The 26,235-nt window shown below is 38.4% G+C and overlaps 1 protein-coding gene across 2 annotated transcripts in view; it reads left to right on the top strand.

Moving 5' to 3' along the window:
* The first annotated feature begins 11,107 nt into the window (after positions 1-11,107).
* Positions 11,108-26,235, top strand: part of PREX2 (phosphatidylinositol-3,4,5-trisphosphate dependent Rac exchange factor 2) — a 102,030-nt gene continuing 86,902 nt past the window's right edge. For both annotated transcript variants that reach the window (XM_070942232.1, XM_070942233.1), the window contains exon 1: positions 11,108-11,248. In XM_070942232.1, the coding sequence (XP_070798333.1) occupies positions 11,108-11,248 (141 nt within the window). The remainder of the gene's footprint in view (positions 11,249-26,235) is intronic.

Raw genomic sequence — 26,235 nt, 5'->3', positions numbered from 1 at the left:
AATTTGAATTTAGTTATTTGTAACTCAAGTTAGACTTCTGGATTGATCTGTTTTGTACAGTCTGTGGATATCTAATGTTTTGTAATCTTTTTGTTTGCTTTCTTGGCTATCCATGGTATTCCCAGGAGTCTTCCAGAACACCGTCATCCAAAGTGCCAGTGCTCTTTTTATCATGCTACTTCAAAGTCTAATTTTTACTTCCATAGAATATTGCAAGGAAATAAATTGCTTGCATGATCCCAATCTTTAGATTCATCACTGTATTATTTTTTATAATATCTTTCATTGCTGATCTTCCATGTGCTCTCTGTGGTATATTTACTGACTATTATTGATGGTTACTATTGATCGTTGATCCTAAAAGCCAGAAGTTAATACTAAAATGCAGAATTACTATTTTGTAATCTTCATTACCAATTCTAAAGCTGGCTGTTGTAGCTATTGTCATTAATTTGTCTTCTGTATATTTAATTTTAATTCCATTTTTCCACTGTGCTTCCACAGTGGTTTCAGCAGCATAGCATAGCACAGCATTATTATTATTTCTTCAATTTTAAAACCATACTCATTGTCTTCCAATACAGCTCCTGTTAATATATGTATTCAGCATATAAGGTGACAAAATAAGGGAAGAATGCATAACCTTGTGCAACTTTTTTGCAAGTCTGTTTCACTAAATTCTGTCTGCACTATGGCTACTTGATGTGTATATAAGTTCCCCATTTTTCTAAGTACACTCCATACCTTGACATGATCAACACAATCAAAAAGCCTTTCTGTAATCAATGAAGAACATAGTGGCTTCTGTTTGATATACTTTGACTTTCTCAATTAACCAGTAAGCAGAACCAATGTCTAATGTTCTTCTGCCTTCTTTAAAGCTCGATTGAATACTTGGCATCTCCTTTTCCATGTAGGCTCTATTTGCATTGGATGATCATAAACATTATTTTTTGGCATGTGAAATTAAATATATTGTGTGACTGTCTGTACACTCTGATGAATTACCTTTTTTGGTATTGAAATGTATATTGAAATCTTTCTCCAGATTTCCTGGCATAGTTTGGTTAGAAACTTTATGATTCTTCCTATGTTGTTTGCCATATTTTTGTGGTAATCCATCAGTTCCTGTAGTCTTTTAACTTGGTAAGGAGCTGAGTGTTGATGTAACTTCATCTTCTATTACTAGAGATTCCTGTAGGTAGGGAATACAGTATCTTTCTTCCATCTTTCTTTGATTTTCTCTGAATCTGTTACTACCGTATCTATCCATTGGCCTTCTTTAGCATACCAATCTGAAATTGTATCTTCCTTTTTGAGGTCAGAGATCTTTTGAATGATTTTTTTCCCCCATGATTGTCTCCATCTGCAGTGACTTTACAGAAATTGTAAAGTTGTAATATTGTTTCTTATCTCTTCCAAGAATTCATAGCATCTTTTGTTAAGTTTCTTGCTGAGATATTTGTCTATCTTTGCTTTCACTGTTCTTCTGTTCTCTTCTGAGATCCAGTTAGTTTTCTTCTGTTCTTTTGGTCTTTGGTAGTCCCTTTTCACATTCCTCCTTGGTGATTTCTTTGATTTTAGTCCATAATTCCTCTGCTTTCCTGTCAGTGAGACTTAGTACTTCAAAGCAACTTATGATGTTTTCCTTGAAATGGTAGTATACATTCAAGATCTTAGTGTGGAAACTGAATAGTTTTCTTCTTCCATTTTGGCTTGACTTGGAATTTACACATCAGCAGTTTGGTATCTGTTCCACAGTCAGCTCCTCGCTACCTCTTTATTGCTCTGAGGACCTGAACTCTGACTTAAATCCCTTTTCTGGATTCCATATAAAATTCAACATAGAAGCTAAGTTTACATACAGTATTACATTAGTGACTTACCTGTATACCTGTTTAATAAGAAACTTTTCAATATTTTGATAGTCATGAGTTTATGTATATGTCTTCTGTATTGTAGTTCTTGAAGTTGTATTTTAAGAATTACAATTATATTTTATATACACTTAGTAAATATTAATGCATATAACTAAAATTAATATTTCATAATTATACAACTTCAGAATCAGATTGGTTCCTTCACCTTAGTTTAACAAGTGGCACTAAATCCAGGTTATGATTCTCTATGACCTGTGCCTGCACCTGTTCCTTTTCTCTTCAAGAGAAGAAATATTCTGATTTTGGTTCAAGATTTTCATAGTAAGAGCTTGTATATTTTCTCATTAAAATATTTATTCATATAAAATAACAGTTTACAAAGCCTTGACTCAAGAGTTCTACACATGTGCATTTAAAGTTTCACTATGAAGAATTACACTTTTTAATTTTTATTATATTTATTATGCTGGAAGTGGCTGCTGGACTGATAGCAGACTCCACCTTGCCTCCCCTCCTTTGCACTCGCCTCTCCACCTCTCCATCTTTTTGGTTATCATATTGATGTATTCTTGTTGTGCTCTTTTTCATGGTTTATTTTATTGTACTATTATTACTTCTGTTTACACTCCTTTCATTTTTCTTCCTTTTTATTTTTGCAAGCCACCTAGAGTAGCCCCACAGTGAGATAGGCAGCAAATAAATTTAACAAACAAATAAATATTTTTTTTACAACTGGTGGGAATTAATATAGAAGTGATAAAAATACCACATATCTTTTAAAAAAATCAATATTGTAATAGAAAGCAAAATATAAAACATAGGAATGGTAGACAAAAGCTTTTGGTAAAGTACATGATACATAAGCATTCTAAAATTACATGCTGCAGACTCAATCTAGAAATGAATTAGTAATAAATAGAAGTTTTGGACACATACAGTAGGCACTGAAATACATTCAAAAACTGTTGTTAAATGAGAATAAGAATAAGGTTAATAATGTTATGCTGGTAATGTGGCAGATTCTAGAAATGAAAAATGAGAAATGCCTTACCCACAAACCTTGTGAAGAAAAAGAAATGAAACTGAGTAAATGTTTTTTTAACCAGGAAATCTCATTATAACAAGAATTCAGATGTCAAAATAGCAATGCAATAAGTGTCAAGAGAAAAAGAATAAGTGCATATTTTATTCTGTAGAACTGAACAAATAAAAATAGTATTAATGGTCTTGTGATTGTTTTTCATCCAACAAATTTATTTCTCATTTAAAATACAGCTATTAGATTGTAAGAAATAAAAAGTACATAATATTAAAAATCTTATACCTAAACCATCTTTATAATTGTATTTATTTCTGAGTATAAATGAATAGAATAGAATGGAATGGAATGGAATGGAATGGAATAGAATAGAATAGAATAGAATAGAATAGAATAGAATAGAATAGAATAGAATAGAATAGAATTCTTTATTGGCCAAGTGTGATTAGACACACAAGGAATTTGTCTTTTTAACATTGCCCAATTAACATTTAATTAACATGCCCAAATAACATAACAATTAACATTGCCCAAATTTAAATATGGAATAACACATTCTGAAATAATTACAGAGGCAGATTTTATACCTGTGTTTTGCCATAAGAACATACATTTAACTTTGTGGTTCAGGCTTTTATGTCAGATGGTTGCCATTTAAGTGCATTTAGGAAACTCACAGACATTGATGATAGTTCTCTTTTGCTGTTGCACTCTAGCAGCTGGAAGAATAAGTACTGTAAGTCATTCATAAGATCTCTGATCTCAAAAGGACATTTCAGCCTCAACATGGCCTGGGGCCAGGTTTTTGAAGAACCATCATTTCCCAGTTATATCTACCCAACTCATCAGAGCAAAGAAACGGGATGTTATGGATCCCTTCTGCTAAGGAGGTCCATCTTCTAGTAGGACCAGGAAGGAACTTCTCTGTGGTAGCTTCCTTCTATGGAACATCATCCCTGTGGAAATAAGGTTGGCTCCCATCTTGAGAATCTTTCAAAAGGCCCTGAAGACATGGTTTTGCCAGCAAGCCTGGGGACCCAGGTTGATATAGATCCCATTAAGTGGTTAGTTTGATTGTTATCACCAGGGGGAAGATAATTTATTGGATTTTGTACTCACATTTTATTTCTGTAATCCAATCTGAGTCTCTGGGAATGAGTTAGGTGGCCATATAAATTTTCTAAACAAACAAATTTAAGGTATGCTACCTTTAATTCAAGAGAAAGTACACAACCAATATACAATCATTAAACTAATAATTGGTTTAGGCACAGTCCTTCATTAATTTGTCTAGACATTTTAAAAATTACATAAATTGGTGTCAATTATCATATTGATGGCTGTGAATTTGTAAGGAGCTCCTGTGTATAATACAGATTCTTAGGTATGTCCTGTTATATTGCCACTGTTTTATTATTCTTCTCATAAAACTAAAACAATCTGCTGTCATAAGATAGGGAGTCAATAGCACCAGTTGATTTTCCCATAAAGACATGGAAGAAGAAAAATAACATTTCACTAGAACTAGAAATCTAGAAAGATCCACAGATCATTAACTTCATTTCCATAAGGAAAAACAGAACTAGCAGATTGTGTTTGAAAGTTTTTGCAGAAACTAATTTCAATGTTGTCCATATATTGTGAGATTTAGTGTAGCTGATGACTTGTGGTAGTAGAGTAGAATAAACAACATTTTGTATACAACTGCTAACTGAAGCTGAGAGCATACATTGGTATATTTAAACTAGGACTTGTAATTTGGCAGGCAGTGCCATACGTGTCCTATTCTGCTAAGAATAATAATTCCTAGAGTTCCTTATATTTTGGTTTAAAGAAAGAATAGAGTACCATAATATTCAGAGATATTGATCTTTGGTGTGGTGAGAATAAAAGTTGCTGGTAGGAGTGATAGATATTAATATATGCAGGTAAGTGTTTAGTTACTCTATTTGTATTGGTTCTATTTGTATTTTATGTAATAAACTCCATTGCCTTCCTCTCCCCCCCTCAGGTAAAGGACTGTTGGAACAGTCCTTTCAGCAGTTCCAAGAAGGTTCCACACCCATTTGCATTATTCAGGCGATCCTGAGGGCATAGGTAAACCTCCAAGTGGCCTCAACAACTTTCAGGAAGAGTGCTGACAACAAGATGACTGTAAGGAATATAAATCCTTCCATCCTTCACCATACAGTCAGAACTGAAGAAGCTTCTTGGATGAGAAGCTAAAGGTCTTCAAGGAAAAAACAAAGTACACTTGCCTTTTGAAAAAACACTTTGGGGATAGATAGAAGTCAGTTCAAACTTCTGATTTGTTAATATAATTTTGGAAGATTAACGTGAAATCTAATGATTGCATGGTACATGAATTCATCCTTATTTCTAAGTTTAAAAGCATATAATTTTCTAAGTTGCCTATATTTTCTAGCATTGAGTAAGGAAAATAGTTTTTATGCATTTTGAATTCACTGCTTAATCAAGTGTTCCAAATGCAATAAATATGAATCATGTTGATAATTATTGCAGATGGCCAATTAGGGATGCTAATTTTGATATGTAATCATTATTCCAAATGGCAAATAATGTCAGGAATAAATTATTCTGTACACATTTTTCAAGATATATTCTGTATGCAAGTTAATAAATACGACAACAACATTCAATTTTGGTATTCTCCCCCCTCATCATTTTTTTTTGAGTCAGTTTTGCAGGACAAGGTGCTGCAGGTTCAGAAGTGATTTCCCATTCCTGCTTCCTAGGGCTAAGAGAGAGTGACTGACTTCCAGCTCCATTGTGCCTAAGGCAAGACTAGATAGAACTCATCATCTCCTGGTTTCTAGCCTGTTGCCTAAGCCTTACACCAATAACAATGTGGTGGAGTCACCGGCAAAATAAGAGGGGCAGTAAAGAAGCATGCCAGCTTGGAGTCATTCTTGGGGAGGAAATGTCAGAGTAGTGAAGCATGATCTACTGGTTCCTAAAAGAATACAACCTTCTGGTGAGATAATAGGTGATCAACAATAACGAAACTGCTTTGGTCTATTCATGAAGTTGTTCTGGTTCCTTCTGCCTGACATAAATCTCACCAGACTCATTGTTCCTGGGAAGGAGAAAACCATGGAAAGGGCAACAGACTGCTATGTCACCCCAGGAAATGGTATAAGCCTTGCTCCTACATTAATAATAATAATAATAATAATAATAATAATAATAATAATAATAATAATAATAATTTTATTTCTATACCGCCCTTCTCCCGAAGGACTCAGGGCGGTGTACAGCCAATTTAAAAACACAAGACACAACAATAATTAAAAATTAAAATAATTAAATAGATTTGGCCGATTTAAAACCCCAAAAATTTAAAATACCCCAATTTAAAATTATTAAGTTGATAGCCCGGCCTGGCGGAACAACAGGGTCTTCAATGTGCAACGAAACACCCGGAGGTTGGAGATCTTACGTATTTCCGGGGGCAGTTCATTCCACAGGGCTGGGGCTCCCACAGAGAAGGCCCTCCCCCTGGGTGTCGCCAGCCGACATAGGTTGGCTGATGGCACCCTGAGGAGACCCTCTCTGTGGGAACGGACTGGTCGTTGGGAGGCTATTGGTGGCAAAAGACGGTCTCGTTTATGGAATATTAGAGAATAGAGTGTACACATATGTTCAAGACATATGAGGAGATGGAAACAGAAGTGAGGAATTTAGGATTGACAGTCCTTCAATTGGTTCAGCAACAAGGTCAGAATGCCCAGCCGCTGTCTGTTCCACTGTTGCCAGTAGCACAACCAGTCTTGTTGCATTCCCATGGTGGCATGCCAAAAAAGTTTGGAGGAGTAGCAGATCAGAAGAGAACCTTTGTCGCTCAGTCTGAGTTGTTTATGGAAAACTGAGCTATGGAGTTTCCAACAGACTACACAAGAGTATCCTTTATATTAAGTTTATTAAAGGAGTCTGTGGCCAAGTGGACACTGCCAATAATAAATGATTGTGACCTAATCATGGACAAATAATCAGAACTTCATGGAGAGATTCAGAGTGCCCTTTGGAAACCAGATCCGAAAAAATTGAGATTTGACAGGGTAACAAGAGAATATGATTCTATATAGAAGATTTTAAACAGCACTTTAAAATCCTCAGTATAATCATACTCTCTACATTGGAATAACGGAGTCTTGATTGACCAATTGAGGCATGGTTTGCACAATGACATTCAGAATCAGCTGGTGAGAAAGAGAGGTCCACAGAATCTAGAGGAGTCCGCCCAATGTTGCATGCTCATAGACATCTGTTTGGAAGAGTAGCAGCAAGACCTGTATGTGCAGAACGGGATAGATGATCTCAAGGGAATCCAACAAGGTATAGTATATATTTTTGGTGGAAGAGAAAAATCCATGGCATAAGGGCAGGATCTTCATGCCTGTGCCTTTAAGGGAAGAAGTGCTGCAACGTTACCTTGACATTAAAATGGTTGGGCATAAGGTAGCCTTCGAGACCTTACACAAAAGGCTAAGGGACTTTTAGTGGCCTAGGATAGCAGCAGACCTCAAAGGCTACTTAATGTTATGCCAGGAATGCTGCCAGGCCAAGCTGTAATGTGGGAAGCTGGCAGGACTTTTACAGCCCCTAGAAATGGTCTTGGCATGCAGTGTTATTGGCTGTAACATAATCTTTTTAGTTTTACTAAGCTTTTCCAGCTTTCAGACAAGCTATCAAGTTTTTAATCTCAGCAATTGAAACAGCTGACCACTTCATTAAGAAAGACTCATATAGACATTACAGGCTTATGTGAGAGTGATAAAGTGAATATTAAAAACATTATATAACTGTAATAAGCTCTAAATAGACTTAAATTAATCATAGCAAACCAAAGAAGTTAAATCAGAAGTTGGCATTAATAATAAAATATCAGGTACTGTACAGTACCAAGCTGACTGTTTGAAAGCACCAAATAAGATTATGAAATCAGTTATAATAAATTTTAAGGTACAATCAGTTACAATAAATTTTAAGGTAGAAGATGTCAGGCTTTTTAGATGTAAAACACTAAATCCTTGCAAGTCTCAAGTTTGCATGAGCTTTTCTGATTTCCCTTTAGCTCAGATGTAAGGATGGAATCACTTGTGCTCAGTTCCTGCTTTAAGACAATCAGTTTGTCACTTACTTGGGGTAAATTATAAAGGTTTAAAACAACAGTGAGGAAATTTTGAGCCAGAGAGTTGCATTCTTTTTTTTGTTTACAGCAGTTTGGCTTGAAAAAGTGTCTGATAAATTATTATAGCTTTTTTACTGTAGGATTGGTCTCTATGTCACTAGTTAATACAGACTGAAATTATAAACCTCACTCAAATACAGTTAAGCAAAGGTCTTTGCAAACAAAGGAAATGTTAGCATCTGGTCTTAACATATATGATAATTACTAATTTGGGTGAAATACCCAAGGTTATATTGAGCTAGAAAAAAAAGTTTATAATGTCTTCGGTCTATATACTCTGAATTTCCAGAGGAGCTACGAGTGGACAGAATGTCTATTGGTATGTTATTTGGCACTTCTGAAGCTCCCTGCCCTACTTAATTTGATTTTTTTAAAAAAAACCTCTTAATTGAAAAAAATGAAAAGGAACGGCTTCAATACTGTCCTCTAGCATAACTCTTATATCCAGCACTGCTTCTGGACCCCACATAGATTTTGTAGGTATTCTTATGAAAAAAGAAATGGTGAGTAGCTACAACCAAATGCTTTGTCTTCTGGTATGAGGGTGTTCTGTGGTCACCCACACTCACCATGGTAACTATTTGTTAGTACCCATAATGTGCTCTCAAAATTCCAAAGGTACTCACTGGACCCAAAGGTTTGGTAGCCCAGTTTTACTGTCTAAAGAATGAAGGTTTTTTTTTTTCCACAAGCACGATTAAAGGAACTTGGATAAGTATTGCTGAATGCATTTTCTTCCCTACACATGTGTATACATATGCACATCATCTTTGTATCTTATATAACTTTCTTTTCACGGGAAATAATTGCTTTTCTACGTCCTGGCTCCTGACACAATTTGTGGTGTGGTTTTTCCTAAACTATACACATTAAAATTAAGAAAACAGAGGATTGACTGTTCTTGTTCTTTGCCTTTTCTCTAGTGGCTCACAAGCTGTCTTTGAATGAACTCTCGTTTATTTGCTATTGAGAGAGGCATTAGTGTTTTGGCTCACCAAGTACATGTGAGAGAGGAAAAGCACATTGGAATGCACTTCATTGTAACTGTCTCAATGAAAACATGAATCTGATATTCTGGTAGCATACTCAGCGCACCACAAACATTTATCCCATAATATTAATAAATGCTAGTGCTTTTCAGTGCTATATTTGATAGGTGACAAAATCCCTAGCAAGACTGAATCTTAAGTTATGGTGCCATGGCTATTACTTTGCATCTTTACAGATTCATTTATTTTACCCTGCCAGTATTAAACACCTTTAGAAGCAAGTAAAACGTCTTTTGGTTTTTACTCCTTTTGTTTATCACAGGACATCCATTAGATCTCTACTTAAATCAGGATTTGGAATACTGCAGACATCCTGAAGTTGTTGAATTACCACAACATACAACTCCAACAAACATAAGCAGTGGTCAGGGATGGTGGGAATTATAATTCAGTACCTAAATGGTCTCAGCAGCATGTGCTGTGCTGAAAGTAGAAATAAGTTCTCATATCTACTCAAAATTAGATGGAAACCATGACACCATTTTTATTTCCCTAGGCTGCAGTACTGAGTTTACTTTCTGCAGCATTTCAGTGTTAGAGAAATTGTTAGCAGCATATTTGATACAGGAATACAGCCTTGACTACCAGTTGTATTTTTTTTTCCTTAGTGGTGTTGCTTTCTCACTTAAAGTCAGCTTAGTACTGATAGTTATTTAGGCCTAGCTTAGAATTGTGATAACAATATTCTGTAGAACTACTCTGAAGTAGTTTAGTTTCACAACATATGGCTATCTAACCTTTGCATGACTACATCCGCTGAAATGGAGACTGTAATAACTTTGAAAAATCACTTGGTCTTTCCAAGCTGCCAGGAAATGTTTTGTGGTTGAAAGACAAGGTAGAAGTGCATCATATAAACAAATAATTCTTTGCACCAATGGAGTATATAAATAACAAGGAGGAAACGTGTATATTTGGGTGCATTTGCTTTGTGTCTGTGCAGATATTAACTCAAAGGTATAGGAATGGAGTGTTAGAAAGCTTGCAGGATGGATTTAACCTTCATTTTTTGTTGATTGTTTGATAGGACATTACTACAACAGAGTTACCACCATTATAAATGCCTCTTTCTTGACTGTTTTGGGAAGGTTGGGAGTATGGCTTTTGCTGTAAATACATCCAGTAGTATAAATTGTTGAATAACTTTGGTGCCATAGGTGGTGTGTATGATATAGTACTTTATGTAATTATGCAAACTAATTACTGTATTGGGCTTTGTGATAGGACACCCCGCCCCCTTTTCTATTTGCCATTGCATGCTTTTTTACATAATACTTGAGACAAGTAAGAATATGCGGGTAGGAGGCAGGACCTACAGGTCACTTAAAACACCAAGAAGAATACATTCAGAGCCAGAATTCAGAATTTAATTCTGGATTAGGACACTTTAAAGTTGCAGCTCTTCAGATGAGAGATCTCCAATTAGGGGAGAACAAACTCGAGCGCACACAGGCTTGTGTGTCAAACAAGCCATTGTTGGCACACAACCATTCCCAAGGTTGGGCTTCCTTTCCTTTTTCCTGAGATTTGGCGCGAGCGACGGAAGGGCTCGAAGTCACATGGAGGCAACGCGTGTGATTAATGTCCAAGGGCTGCTCCTGCTGTGATCCTCCAAACCTCTTTGCTCTACGGAGGAGGCTGCTCATTTCCTACAGGCAGGGTCCCTCTACCTTACTGGAAAAAGAGCTCTTGCTGGTGGGCGGGAAGAGGAAAGTTGCCGCAGAGCCGGGGAGCCTGTCTTAGTCCCTGAGATGCCCCCTCCTTAAAGGAAGCGCGCGGGCGCTTGGATTGTTTTCTTTTCTGAACTCCGTCCGGGGAGGAGGTGGGGGGGGGGAGGGCTTTTCCCGAGTCCTGCCGGCCGCCTTAAGGAGAAAAGAGAAAAGTTTTTTTTTTCTTAGCGGCGCTTCTTTTGGGAAGGCGAGAAATAATGACAGAGGAAAGCAAAGGCGATGGGAAAGGCGAGAGCGGGAAGGATCCGGAGAAGCAGCTACGCCTGCGGGTGTGCGTTTTGAACGAGTTGCTGAAGACGGAGCGCGACTATGTGAACACCTTGGAGTTTTTGGTGTCGGTGAGTTACATCTCTCCCCCCCCCCCACCGGGTTCCCGGCCTTTTCCTAGCTTGCTTTATGCACAAAGAATTGCCCTGTCTCCCCTTCTCCCCTTTGCCAAGCTTGTCAGCCTAGAGCGGGATAATGCGAAGGTAATAAATCTGCAAGGGCTGCTGATGTGAAATGAAAAGATGCCGCTCTTTGAGGCGTCGAGGTCAGCAGCGTTTGGAAAGGAGCGCATATCTTAAAGGCGCATCTTGGATTCCTGGTGGCCCTGGACAAGTCTTACTTGATGTGTAAACAGGAAGGGAAAAAAAAGTAACGTTTGGGAGCAAACAAGCTGAAATCTGGGCTTCCTAGTAAAGGCCATTTCCGACCTAGCAGATAACTTCGGAGCGTTCAGGCGGTGAAAAAGAAAATCGCTTTTGATGAGTTTATGTTTGCAGAGGTGTTTGCAGAAGTTTCGTCGTTTCAACTTTAAAGTCTCTATATTGTCCTGTGTTCTGGAAAGGGATAACCAGAGAAAGAGTAAAAGTACAAAGGTGGGGGTGGGGGGGTTTGATCTACAGCATCTGTGCAATATTAAAGCCACATGTACTGTAGCATTTACCCTTTTTTTCACTTATTCCCCTTTGAAATCCTTCTGCTCAAATCTTGTTTTGGTAATGGTTGGTGACTGATTATTGAGAAAAAAAAAACATGGCAGGGAACTTAATTTACTGAATCCATTTAAGTTAATGCCACTTTTAAGATGGCCCTTTGTACTTAAGTGATATTTAAAGAATGATACTGAAAAAATACTATTTCGATAAGTCTATTTTGATTAAGACTGGGTCCAACGCTGGGGCTTAGATCAGAGGTGGTATTCAACAGGTTCTGACCAGTTCTGGAGAACCGGTAGCGGAACTTTTGAGTAGTTTGGAGAACCGGTAAATACCATCTCTGACTGGCCCTGCCCCCATCTATTCTCTGCCTCCTGAGTCCCAGCTGATCGGGAGGAAATAAATAGGGATTTTGCAGTAACCTTCTCCTGGAGTGGGAGGGAATGGAGATTTTACAGTATCCTTCCCCTGCCATGCCCACCAAGCCACGCCCACCAAGCCATACCATGCCCACCAAGCCATGCCACGCCTACCAAGCCACGCCTACAGAACCGGCAGTAAAATTTTTTTAATCCCACCACTGGCTTAGATGCACACATCACAGTAACCCAACATTTATGTTTTAAAGTTTTGGATTAATGTATGAATTTAGACACTGTATTTTACACTTGCAATTTAATCATATGTAAATCAGTTCACTTATTTGATTTACTGTGTGAATAAGTCTGAGTAAGTGTTAAAAAATAAAATATATAATTTTAAAAACATTGATTTTATGTACTTCCTGGACAGAAGTTTGTTTTTCTAGAATCAATATAATAGAATATGGTTTTGCATATGGATAAAGTTGTCTATTTCATGGAACAAAGATAATTTCAGGATTATATAAACATCAACTACATTATCTTCCAACTACAATATCTGCAGGATTTGTTAGCTGCATAATTAAGAAGTAATCAAGTATCTGGCTGGTTCTGTAGAGTGCTTGCCATAATAGGTTTCACATTTTTTCTCCTCTTCCTCTCCTCTTCATCCTGTCTGAAAGGGAAATATTTTAAATAGCAAACTTCCTGTTTAGTTTTCTGATGTATGTGAACTTTCTGCTGATTATCATATGAGAGAAAATGCTTAGCTTGTCTGCTGAAAATAACATGAAGCAAAATATGATCTATAAAGTAATTTGTGTATACTTCAATACACATTGATATATCTAATTGAAAGCATTCAGATTTGTCCTTTGGTTTTACATGAAAGTTACTTGGACGGGGGAGGGGGTTGTTTCTACTGGGATGAACATCAAAGCCCAGCTTGTTTTCACTGGATTTACATATTACACATCCTGATCTATTTCTTTGCATTGTTTCTCTCATTTCATAGCTCTGTATCATAGGTTATATGTGGTCCACCAGCCCCAATTTTGTAGCTCCTGGTTCTTTAAAACCACACAAATGAAATTTGGCACAGAAAGTGTGCCAAACACTTCCTCAACTTTTTAATGCAAAATACCAAATATGTATAAGACTTAGTGCAACTATTTTACCATTCAAACTGTTCAGCCTTGCCCCAAACAGGGCAACTCTTTCATCCCTCTAGACTAGAGACATGAGTGCTCATGCCCTCTTCAGCCACTTAGAGGACAAACTGAATTACAATGCAGATGCCATGCCCTTTTCCATCCCATGCCCTCTTCCCTCCCATTTTGACCAGTCCATCCATTATTACTTTCTGCTCATTTTGTTTATCAGCTTTTTTTTTCATTTTCCATCCTCCATGAAATAATCAGACCCATTTTCTTCTATATCTTCTTGAAATCTCTTGCCCATGTCACAAAACACGTACAAACCATAATTTGTTTTAGGTTTGGAATGTTTGGTATGTTATGTGAACCGAAGCACTGTGATTTCTAAACCATAGTTTATGGATTAATGCACAAGTTTTCAAAATTTATGCCGTTTGGATGCCCTCAAACTAATACATATATGGCTAATAGTACTACTGCAATTATGACTACTACCAATATTTATATGGATAGCAATAGCTCTTGGAAGAAATACACTTTCTCCAAATGTGTGAACTTTTTGGCACTGTACTCTAGAAGGCTCAGATGCCAATTCCCATCAGTTCCAGTCAGTTGGCTGGAGATGATGGGATTTGAACTCTTTCCCATACCAGGCAGCAAGCCAATGAAAGGAAAAAACTACTGCTGAAGCCTTGTTCCTGGAGAGGCCAGTTAGCGTGTAATGATTGGCTTCTGCTTTGCCTTCTTACATTCTCTCTGTTTGTGTGTTTGGTGTCACTCCCCCACACCCCGTAGTCCTGCTGGGACTTGGATCCCCCAGACCACTGAGTACCTTGAGGCAGGTGTGGTTAGGGATGACTGAGTTCCTGATGGGTCTTACTGAGTTATAGAGGAATTGTCTTGTTGTGATGGTGGTGGCGAGATCAGAGATTTGTGTCTGGACCTGGAAGAAAGCATAGCAGAGTAGGGTGGGAAGAGGGGAGCTGAGTGGAGCAAGCAGGGACAACTTGAGGATGGGCCATGTGCAGGGACATCAGACTGCTGTTTAAAAGCAGTCCTGCCATCTGGCACTCAGTTTCTACCCTTGGTGCCTGCCCCTGGCAATCAGATCTTCAATGATCCTGGACTTCAGCTGTTGCTTTTGAATGCCAGTTCAGTGTATACGAAAGCTGCCCTTACCCATGATTTTATTTTGGAGGAGAGTGCCAATTTGGCATATTTTACCGATATCTGATTGGGCCCTCTTGGAAATGTGCCCTCCTAGATTTAGAGCTCTGTACTGGCAGAGAACTCAGGAAGAGCAGGATAAAAGGGAGTGAATGTTGTTATCTGTGAGTTTCAGAGGCTTTCAGAGGCTCTCCTTCACAGATAACCTGATGGGAGGCACTCTGGTTGAAGTTGGGATTCTGGTGATCTATCACCCTTCATGCTGCCCCTAGCAGCATCTTGGCCTGACTGCTGGATTTTGTTCCTGGCTTGGCCGTAGTCCTCTAGGTTATTGGTGCTTGAACTTGCCATCTGGGGCAAGCTCAGAAGTTTATGCAGTCTATGCAACCATAGACCAGTCCTAAAACATATGTAGCCAGATCCACATGGAAGGCCATACAATTACCGTATTTTTCGGAGTATAAGACGCACCAGAGTATAAGACGCAGCTTAGTTTTTGGGGAGGAAAATAGGAAAAAAAAATCTGCCTACCAGGTATTCATCTGACTAGCGTCCTTCGTTTGGTCAGCTTCAGCACATTAGTTTGCTGTTTTTTATCCCCTGCTTGGGGATAAAACCAGATTCTAAAGCACAACTGATCTTTGGAGAGAGAAGCAATGAGAAAAGCAGGCAAACCACGGAGATTGGTTTTACTCGCTAGCGCCTCGCTAGGGCTTTAAAAAATCTTCACAGCTGAGAGTTGGAGGGAACAGGCAAAGCAGGGAAGATCCTTCACTGAAAAAAAGCTTAGCACCGAGATCGCTTCACTCGCTAGGGCCTCATTAGGGCTGAAAAAAAGCTTCAAAAAAGCTACATTTGGAGTATAAGAAGCACCCAAATTTTCAGCCTCTTTTAGGAGGGAAAAACGTGCATGTTAGACTCCGAAAAATACGGTATATCTGGTTTTTGTCTTGGGACAGTTGAGATGTAATCTGGCAGTGGATGATATTAGCATTAGTCTTTTGTCATAAACAGATCATCTTCTGGCTGCTTTCAGCATCCTTCACCCCTTCCTTCAGGAAGGCAAGTTCACAGGGCCCATTTGATCAGTCCACCCCAGGAGATTCCTTGACCCAATAGGATTCCAGAATAAGGTTGTAATTTTCCCTGAAGATCTGGTGGGTGATTTGGTTGAAGCCTTAGTTGCTGCCAGAAATGGGTGGGTAGCTGGGGCTGTGGATCATACATTGCTTCTGTAGCCCTTCTCTATTCATCAATCCTTGAATGCACCTTGGTTTACCAAGGGGCTCTAGGAAATGAAGTACTGGAAAAGATGTCTGGAACACCATTGGAGGAAGATTGGAAGTAAGTATGACTGGACACTAATAAAAGTCCATATTAGGCATTACCTCATGGCCATAATGGCAGCCAAATGTCAGTATTTTTCTGTCCTTATTGTGTCCGCCGATAGCCATCCAGAAATTCTGTTTAGGTTAACTTAATCCCTATTTGGGTCATTCTGGAGATTATTTAGGCTGTCTGATGGATAATGTCATTCAGATTTATTTTGATTTGGATTCTGACTAGGCAGGGCAGGCTGAGGTACCGGGGCATAGTTTGATGGTGTGATGAGTTTGAGCCTGTGATTCCTGAGGAAGTGGAGAGATTTTTCTTTGTGGTCAGACCAGCCACTTATTTACTGAATTTGGGCCTGTCTTGGTTTGCAAAAGTGGCCAGGGAGGGGACTCACAGTTGGGTCCAGACTGTGGTGTATCAGCCTCTAAAGGAGGGGATGGTACCTCTTGCCTTGTAAGTGGCAATGATTCACCCTCTTCTCAAGATGCTGCCCTTGGACCCAGTTCAATTACCACTGGGGGAATTACCTTTTTGGGAAAGAGGAAGATTATTGGGAAGTTGGTCAGTCTTCAGCTAAGGAGAACCCTGGAGGAAATGGATTATTTAGGCCAGTTTCAATCAGGTTTCAGGCTGAAATTTTGTACTGAGCCAACTCTTATTGATCACCTCTGGCAGTTGGGATGGAAATGGTGCCTTGATACTTGATCTCCTTGATCATTGGCCTACAGTACCATCAACCATGGTACTCTTTTGAGCCACTCCATGAGTTTGGAAATGGAGGTACTGTTTTCAGTAGTTCTCTTCTCTGGGGCCAGTTACAGTGGGTGTTGGTTGGGAGAGCAGCAATCACTCTGTAGGTCCGTCCTTTGTGAAATGCTGTAAATTTCTAGTCTCTTTCTCCACTCCTTTTCAATATCTACATGAAACCATAGGGTAAAGTCATACTGTGTTTTGGATTTGGTATCATCAGTATATTGGTGATATCCAAGTTACATTTTTCAACCCTGGCCAGAATCTTAAGGCTGTCAAGATTCTGTCCAAGATTCTGGAGGCTATGTAGGTTTGGATGGGAGGAATTTTATCCAATTAATTTGATTGTTGTAAGCCACCCAAATTTGTTGAAAGTGGGACAGCATACAATGCATCATCATCCTGATCATCCTGTTGACACCAATGTTTTCAAGAGGCAATGGTTGAGGCATTTTTCTTCCTGTGCACAATTCATCCTATGAAATTCCTTCTTCCCAACTTAACAAGAGCAAATGTTTCAGGGAGGAGAAGATAGGGGATGGGGAGAGCATTCTGAAGGGGAAGTAGCAAAGGAAGGAGTGATGGAAGAGAACGGAAGGTAGCCCAAGGAAGCTGAGAAAACTCTGAAGGCTGGGAATTTGTAACTTACTTTCTTCCTGATATTCTGATCATTCTAGTAGATTCAAGGCATAGCAAATGATCAAGCAGGTGCAATGACCCTCCTGAGAGGGAATGGGATTTAGCTCTTGTAATTTCTTGGGACAAATTAGGGAGTCTGCCACAGGGGAAATGGACTTCCTGAAATAAAGATATGCATGCCCTTTGCTATATAAGGAAAATGGCTATGTCCCCTTTGGAAATTCTGAGGCTCTTGAAGAATGTGTGTCTAGTATGAAAAGTAATAAAACTGGAGGAAGTTGAAGTACCAAGGCAGCAGGGGAAAAAAGAGACCTTCTGTTGGCTTATGGGCTGTCTGGTGATATGGAGGCTGTGTATGTTTGGGCCCTAAACATATTCTGTCTGTTGCTTCTGCCCTCTAGGACTTCATGCTGCTGAAAGCTGCTGACAGTAATACTAAGCAAATGTGCCGTTTTTGGCAGCAGTTACAAAAAGTGGAGACTTTAGTGCTTTACTATCTTCTCAGCTCTGAGGAAGTGCTTCTCAGAGCGCTCCTCATTCTTCTCTCCTCATTTCCTTTATATTGGCCATGTGGCACATGTTATTGTCTCTCACCTTTTTTGGATTAGAGTTCTGCAGAACCTGCAATCTCTGTCTCTTCCCTTCTGACCCATCTGAACACCTAGAAATTCACAATCCCTCTGGGGGCCATATGACCTTCCCCCAGAAAATCATGTTCCACAGTTTGAGAATCCCTGGAATAGTATCATATGAATCCAGACAATTATAGCTTATTCAATTAGTTATACTTATGAAATCATAGCTAATTTGTCTACATTTTAGTGCAGTGCTTGCCATTGTGTAATGAAGCTGTTGAGCTAATATTTCCATTCTGGTGATGATGGTAGTAGTAGTAAAGGTAAAGGTTCCCCTCGCACATATGTGCTAATCATTCCTGACTCTAGGGGGCAGTGCTCATCTCTGTTTCAAAGCCGAAGAGCCAGCGCTGTCCGAAGACGTCAAACTTGTGGCCCGTGGGCCAGATGCATCATGCACTGGCCACGCCCATGCCCGATTTAGTGAAGAAGAAAAAAGTCACGATTTGTCCCGTGATGAGGCGAGTTTAACATTCTTAGCTAGTGGATACCTAAGTAGCTAATGGTCAAGATGACTTCTGCCACCCACAAGTTTATGTGAGCCACATAAATATTTATATTAAATTAAATGTAAGAAGCATGTTGCTTTCTGTCAGTATCATTTGCATCATTCACATTTTCTGCCCTGAATATTTCTTTGAAAGGTGGATATAAATCAAATGAATAAAATGTCCTAGAGCAGGCAAGATAAGCTTTCAATCATTTTTTGTGCTTCCCAGACTATTTTATTGCCTCTATTTGTGTTTCATATTAAAAGCTATTCCTCGCAGCTCCTCTGAAATACTGTCTATGAGTCTTGGAATCTTTTGCAAAGCTATACTAACATTAAAAAAAAATGTGGCGCTCATTGTTGATTATTATCTTGCCACAGGAAGTATGCTGTCAAAATATGGCACCCTCATATACAAAGGAAGTTAAGGAAAAGGGCTGATGAATTGTCGCAATTTATTTCTCTCTCCTTGCACCAAATGTCATGAGACAGGAGGAAAACCTCTACCAATCACTGTCTTTAATGTGGGATGGTGGGAAGATAAATTTAAGGGACGTTTAAGTTTTTGAAAACTTCAAAGTATGTAGATAAAAAAGAGACATAAGAGATTTTACATTTCTAATTTTTATTATAGGACCTAATTACAGTGCACCAGAGATGGGTTTCAGCAGGTTCTGATCAGTTCTGGAGAACCGGTAGCGGAAATTTTGAGTAGGTCGGAGAACCGGTACTAAAAATTCTGACTGGCCCCGCCCCCATCTATTCTTTGCCTCCCAAGTCCCAGCTGATTGGGAGGAAATGGAAATTTTTCAGTAACCTTCCCCTGGATTGGGGACGGAATGGAGATTTTATAGTATACTTCCCCTGGAGTGGGGTGGGAATGGAGATTTTACAGTATCCTTCACCTGCCACACCCACCAAGCCATGTCACGCTCACCAAGTCACACCTACAGAACCAGTAGTAAAAAAATTTGAAACCCACCACTGCAGTGCACCTTGCAGCCTGGAGTATGACATTTAGAAACTTTGATTTCCCAGTTCAAAACAAATCACTACTTCTACTTCTTCAGCTCCAGTAGCCCATTCTGCTTGTTCAACCAAAAGTTCTGTTCTTCTTTCCCTGAACTGCAGGCAGAAATACTGTAGTTGTGTCAAGTCCCTATCAGCAGAATATGACCCAGAAAAAAAGATTCGCAATGAAATTGAGTTTCATTAATTAAGCTTATTGACAAGTAGGTAAGGGGTTAGTTAATATAAGAATCTTGGAAGTTGAATTAGCCAATACGGGTAGTCCTTGATTTACAACCACAACTGAGTCCAAAATTTCTGTTGCTAAGTGAGACATTTCTTAAGTGAATTTTGCCCCGTGTTATGATCTTTCTTGTCACAGTTGTTAAGTGAATCACTGCACTTGTTAAATTAGTAACGGTTGTTAAGTGAGTACAGCTTCCCCATTGACTTTGTCAGAAGGTTGCAAAAGTTGATTACGTGACCCTGGGACACTGCAACCGTCATAAATATGGGTCAGTTGCCAAGCATCTGAATTTTGATCACATGACTGTGGGGATTCTGCAATGGTCGTAAGTGTGAAAAATGCTCATAAGTCACTTTTTTCACATTGTGACTTGGTCACTAAATGAATTGTAAATTGAGGACTACCTGTACTCTAGCAGTCATTGATTAATGAATTCCTTCAGGCAGAATATTTTAAGAGCGACGTGAAATTCTTTTCCAGAATGTAAGTTCAAAGGACCAAACATTTTTTTCTCAGGCAAGACTGATATTGAAACAGGGTTTTTGGGGGAAATATTTAATAGTATTAAGTGTTATAGTTTAATTTAAATTATTGTAATATTTACATCATTATTTTTGATATCTGAACAAGAGATTATTATTTCTGGTAATGTTTAAAAGCTTTTTAAAATTTTTGCAATGTTTAATTGTTCAGGGAGTGATGAAGCAAATTTGGGTTAAATGGAAAGGGGAATTATATAAGTATGTTGATAGATATTATAGTTAAATTTTTACTTCACCTTTAATAAAAATTATTGGAAAAAAGACTGATAATTAAAATTTGAAGATATTTGGGTTCTTTTCCTAACCAGAGTCAGCCCCGGACATCAGGGAGAGAAATTTGCAGCAAATCTTTTGCATTCTGGGTGATTCAAAAACTTGCATTTTTTTTATTTGTTTAAAACATAAACCCATCCAGCAATAGCCTGTTTGCTTTATGTTTCTCAGATGCTGCCGAGATGTTGATTGTTTGTGTGAGCATCTGTATTGTATATTGTTGCCAGCCAGGTGCTGCTATAGTTCATGTAGCAGTAGGATGATTTTGCATCTTAGGGGATCTTGTTGATCCCTGCTTCAGTTTGATGAAACGGCTGCCTTCCTTGGGATTTTCCACATATGACTAAATGTTAGGAAAGTTAGAGCAGAAGGCTGGAACTTCCACTGCTATTTGGCATGTTCAGCAGATCATGACAATTGGGAGTGTCCAGGAGGGTGCTGAGTTACTGTTTTCTGCAGGAGAGCAACTTTGCTTGCCTCCTTTAGGTTTTAGCTCTCATCCTTTCTAGACAATAGATATGTTGAGCCCATTGAGGAAAGAGTGACTTGCAAACAATGCACTGTCTTTTCCCTCCCTGGCCTGAGAGACAGGCGTTGGCTTTTACTGCACCAAATGAGGCAGTTGTCTGGTTTCCTGGCATTAGCTATGTCCTCTTTGTTACCTTGCTGGTGACCATAGTGGACAAGGAAACTGAGTTGTACAAACTGGCCAAGGAACTATAACAGGAACAAGATCAGCTCTCCAAGATTTATCTCATGGTGTAATGGACGAAAGAGGATAGGTGGCAACTTGTCCTTCCCTTGTCCACTCTTGGAAGGGACAGGTTTGGCTCTATTCCAAATGCACATGGGAGGCATTCACCAAGTCCATGATTAAAAAAAGCTTGACAAATAGGCTAGTACCGTGATGGTGAACCTATGGCACGTGTGCCAGAGGTGGCACAAAGTGCTCTCTCTGTGGGCACACGAGCCGCTACCCCAGCTCAGCTCCACCACATATGCATACGCACCTCCTGCTGGCCAGCTGGTCTTCGGGTCTCTGCAGTGCATGTGCAGGGGTAGGGCGCATGTGGGGTACTGCACGCACATGTGTGGGGGTGGGGCTCATGTGGGCTGTGCATGCATGTGGGGTATATACTGGGAGTGCATGCACAGGGTGCATGCGCAGGGGCCATGCGCACATTGCATTTTGGGGGTTTGCATGAGTGCTTTGGGCACTCGGTCCGGAAAAGGTTAGCCATCACTGGACTAGTAGGTGAACAATGAAGTCCAGATTGAAGGGCTGTTTCTAAGAAAATAAATAATGATTTCCATTGTTTTACATTGGGAAAAATATTTTAGGTTGCATAAGTCCAAGTTGTTGACCTATGAGAATTTTGCTCATCAATAGATTTGGAAAGTACAGTAGATGGTATTGTAGCTGATTTGCAGATTCAGATTCAGGAGATAATTTTGCAAGCAATCAAGCTCTCCATTATCAACGAAAATAACTGCTTCCTAGCTGGATCATGGAAAGGCTGTTAAAAAAATTAGAAAATCTCTATTTTAATGTAGATGGGCATATGCTAAGAGATAGGCTGTTCAATACAACTCTTAATAACAGTGTCAGGATCAGTAATGAAGTCCACAGATGATAGCACACCAGAGACAAGATACATTATTCCATGACAGTATGAGAGCTGATCTGTAAAACAAATGTATTTGTATTGATGGGGTTATTCTGAAAAAAAGATGTTTTGAGAGAGCATTATCAAGAGAATAATAAATAACACCTTTGTGAACAGAAGCATTTTTCCCGTTGCAACATGAATTATTAAGGACACATAGGTTTCCAAATAACACAGAAACGGAGGACCAAATTTTGTTATGTTAGTACATAACAAGTATGTATTTTTTAATCTATCAAGCCTTTTTCCTAATTTAAGACAGAAGGTAACCTGGAATTAAATTGACATTGTATATATTATTTATGTGTGTATATGTTCCATATCAACATAATATAAACATTGTTCAGAAAAATATGAATAATTTGTATGATGACTACATCATAGTTTTCAAAACTTCATCGTGTTTGTGACTGTTTTAAATGGAGAGGAAGAACTTCAGATGGCTGTGCTATTTGATAAGGTTGTGTGATTTCCTTTTCCTTTGCTCCATAACATGCCATTTGTATGGCAGATGCGTCTTGTAAATATAACGGAAGTTGAGGCACAATGACCATAGAAAGTCAAAATCTCTTCCATTTGCTTCTAGTTTGTACTGTTCTTAATTTGTCTATTGTGTGTGTGGGAAAAATATGAATGAATATTTGGTGACTCAGAATTAAGTTTCAGTAGCACCACCTGTTTTCTGTATCAAATTAGAATTAGTTGTTTTTGTTCCTTAAAATAAAATAAAATTAATTTTATGCAAAAGAAAGTCCTTTTATTCTTAACTTTGGGCTGTAGTTCAACTAGAAACTGACAAACATTAGACTGAGCCAGTGATAGTCTGTAATAATAATTTTGCATATTTCTTTCAAATACTCTCTTTGTCTGTATGTGTGTATATTTCCAGTGTGACCAGAATACAAGTGTGCGTGTCTCTGTGTGGTTTTTTAAAAACACTGTTTACAGGTAGTAAACCTGAGCCATTAGTTCAACAGCTGTTCAAAGTTGAGACAATATTGAATGAGTGGTGCTTATGACCAATTCTTGAAGTTCCAGTTAGTGCAGCACCCCATGGTCATATGATACCAATCTGGGTGTTTGGAAACTGGTTTATACTTTTGACATTGTAGCAGTTATGTGATCTCCACCTTAGGCCTCAAATCATTCTTATGTGCAACTATATATGCATCCTTCCCCACCTGGCACCAGCCATCTCCAGACTCCTTGCTTGTGTGTGCCACTTACCTGCCTGCTGGCTGCTTGTGAACCACCTGGGACTTGCAACTTTCTGCCACCTTCACCAATGACTTTGGTGTTGCATGCCACCAGAAATTGTGAGATGGTCCTTGCTTAATGACCCACCATTCTTGCTTAACAATGGCAACAGGGATTGCCAGGATTGCCATTGGTAAGTAATGAGATCATGTGATATGGCACATTATGACTTCATTGCTTAGCAACAGATATTCCAATTACCATTTTTAAGTGAGGATTACCTGCCCAAATACCCAGCATTAAAATCTATTACATAATACTGCATTTGAGATTTAAATTATTATAGTAGTCTTGATACAGTAAAAGAAAGTAGAGAGTTTGATACATTGGAATGAGTAAATGTATTTTCAGGACATAGCAAGTCTATTGACTAAATTACTGTAAAATGGGTTAGTGGATTAGGGAATTAACTAGAAAGGATGTAACTTTTACGTAGTACTCAAGATGTAGTTTGCATTCTAAGCAGGGCTGTCAAATTTGTGGCCAGATACGTCATAGTTAGTTAGTTTATTATATTTATATACCGCCCTTCTCCCGAAGGATTCAGGGCGGTGAACAGCCATGGTAAAAACAACAAAAATTTAAAAACTTAAGTAAAATAATTCAATCATTGGCCGAATTTAAAACACCCAACTAAAATCATTTTAAAACCCCTATCAAAACCTAATTTAAAATCCTTTATCCCGTCAGACCAGCTTGCTGGAATAATAGGGTCTTCAGAGCATGATGGAAGGCGCGGAGGTCGGGGATCCTTCGTATGTCCGGGGGCAGTTCGTTCCATAGGGCCGGTTCATCATGCGCTGGCCATGCCCACGCCCAGTTTAGCAAAGGGGGGAAAAAGTCGTGATATGTCATATGACGCCGCCATGAGTACACAAGTTTGATACCCCTGTTCTACAGCTTCATTGAGAGAAATTTCAAATTGTAAGAGAGAACGATATCTCTCAAACTGTTGAAAAATCTGTAGTTTTTTCTAGCCTTATGCAACTACTAATCCTTGCTGCCTTCCAGCCATGAAAGCCTGGGGCTGCTTTAACGAGTTGAAAAGAGATGCTTTAAGAAATACTTAAAATAGTTTAGAGTGGTTGAAACATAAGCATAGATTTTCCAAACTTTGATGTTGTTGTTTTATGTTATATTTTCCAAAACCTTTATGTTTTTATTTGAAACATAAACATAGATTTTCCAATGTTCAAGAATGGGTATTATAAAGGTAACTGCTATTCAGTTTAAAAAGCATAATGTAACTGACACTTGGCAAGCAGTCTTAATTTCATACATACATGGATAAGATCTGAACTGGTATCTTGGTGTCAGGCAGGGGTGAAATCCAGCAGGTTCTAACAAGTTCTGGAGAACCGGTAGCGGAAATTTTGAGTAGTTTGGAGAATCGGCAAATACCACTTCTGGTTGGCCCCAGAGTGGGGTGGGAATGGAGATTTTGCAATATCCTTCTCCCAGGAGGGGAGGGAATGGAGATTTTGCAGTATCCTTCCCCTGGAGTGGGGTGAGAATGGAGATTTTGCAATATCCTTCCCCTGCCATGCCTACCAAGCCACGCCCACAGAACCGGTAAGGAAAAAATTTGGATTTCACCCATGGTGTCAAGTTTCAACTTTGGCATCAAATAACAATTGTTATCTGCAAACCTTGGTGGTTTGTGAATCATGGTTGATGGTTCAAAATCAAATAATTTTTTCCCCCCACATGGACCTTATGAAATTTCCATTGAGGACAGTAAAGATGAAGCCAACCTGTTTGTGAAGTGAGTAAATCCAACCCTTACCACAACTTTCCCATTGACTTTGTTTGATGGAAGCTAGCTAATTACAAATAACTGTGGGACTCTGTAACTGTTGTAAATGCGTGCTGGTTGCCAAGCTCCTGAATCTCAATCACATGACTGCAGGGATGCTGTGACAGCTGCAACTTGAATGACCAGTCATAAGTCTCCTTTTTTAGTGCCATTGTAACTTCAGGTCGTTGCTGAATGTATGGCTCTAGATGAGGACTACTATAATACACACCTATTTACATGGAAATACACATCCAGACATGTTGCATTAGGTGAGGAATCCTTGTAAACAATCCTTTTAGAATGTAAAATACATTTCTAAGCTAAAAAACAATTCTTAATTAAGCAGGTAGAAGGAAATGAGGTACAATAATAATAAATAATGTCATGTACAATTTAATTCACACATCTGAATTAAAACTGCGTCAAGACTCGGCAATCAACCGAGACTTGTTTCTTTTGGTTGCAGTATAACCTTTTTCCAAATTCATGCATGATTAGATGTGGCATTCTTTTTTAAAATTTATTTATAGCAACTGATTTATTTCACTGATCAAAGAACAATTATATCAAATGTAGCATCCAGTATCATGTACAGTTTTTGAAAAATGTTTTGAAATACCATTTTTTATTAATTTCTCAACATGGTTTATTGAGATACAATGATACAGTGAGGATCTTAATAAGGATAAAATATAATATTGTATTTGATAAAAATATAATATTCATATTTGATAAAATATGAATATTTTTGTTTATATTAATTTATGTGATTTGTTTTGGAATGAAAATGAACAGAATAAACATGTAAAATGAGCTGTATAACAGTCTGAGTGGTGAATAATACAGCTTTCAGTTAAACATTTTCAGCCTAAAAAGTATTTATTTTTGATATGCAGATGTTTTAAATAATTTTTTAATTATAAATGCATTTCTTCATCTGCCCGTATATTAATAATTGAATATTTCTGATATAATTATACTACTTTTTAAAATAAAATTCAACTAAACAAATTGTAAGAGAAAACCATCTATATTCCAATATGTAGTGGAATTCTCTATAAATTATGCAATTCTTCAT

Source organism: Pituophis catenifer, unplaced genomic scaffold, assembly GCF_029215685.1.
Source record: "Pituophis catenifer annectens isolate HBS135680 unplaced genomic scaffold, rPitCat1.0.hap2 SCAF_3, whole genome shotgun sequence".
Lineage (NCBI taxonomy): Eukaryota > Metazoa > Chordata > Lepidosauria > Squamata > Colubridae > Pituophis > Pituophis catenifer.
The sequence above is the reverse complement of the archived record's forward strand: the minus strand, read 5'-3'. Positions and strand labels throughout refer to the sequence as shown.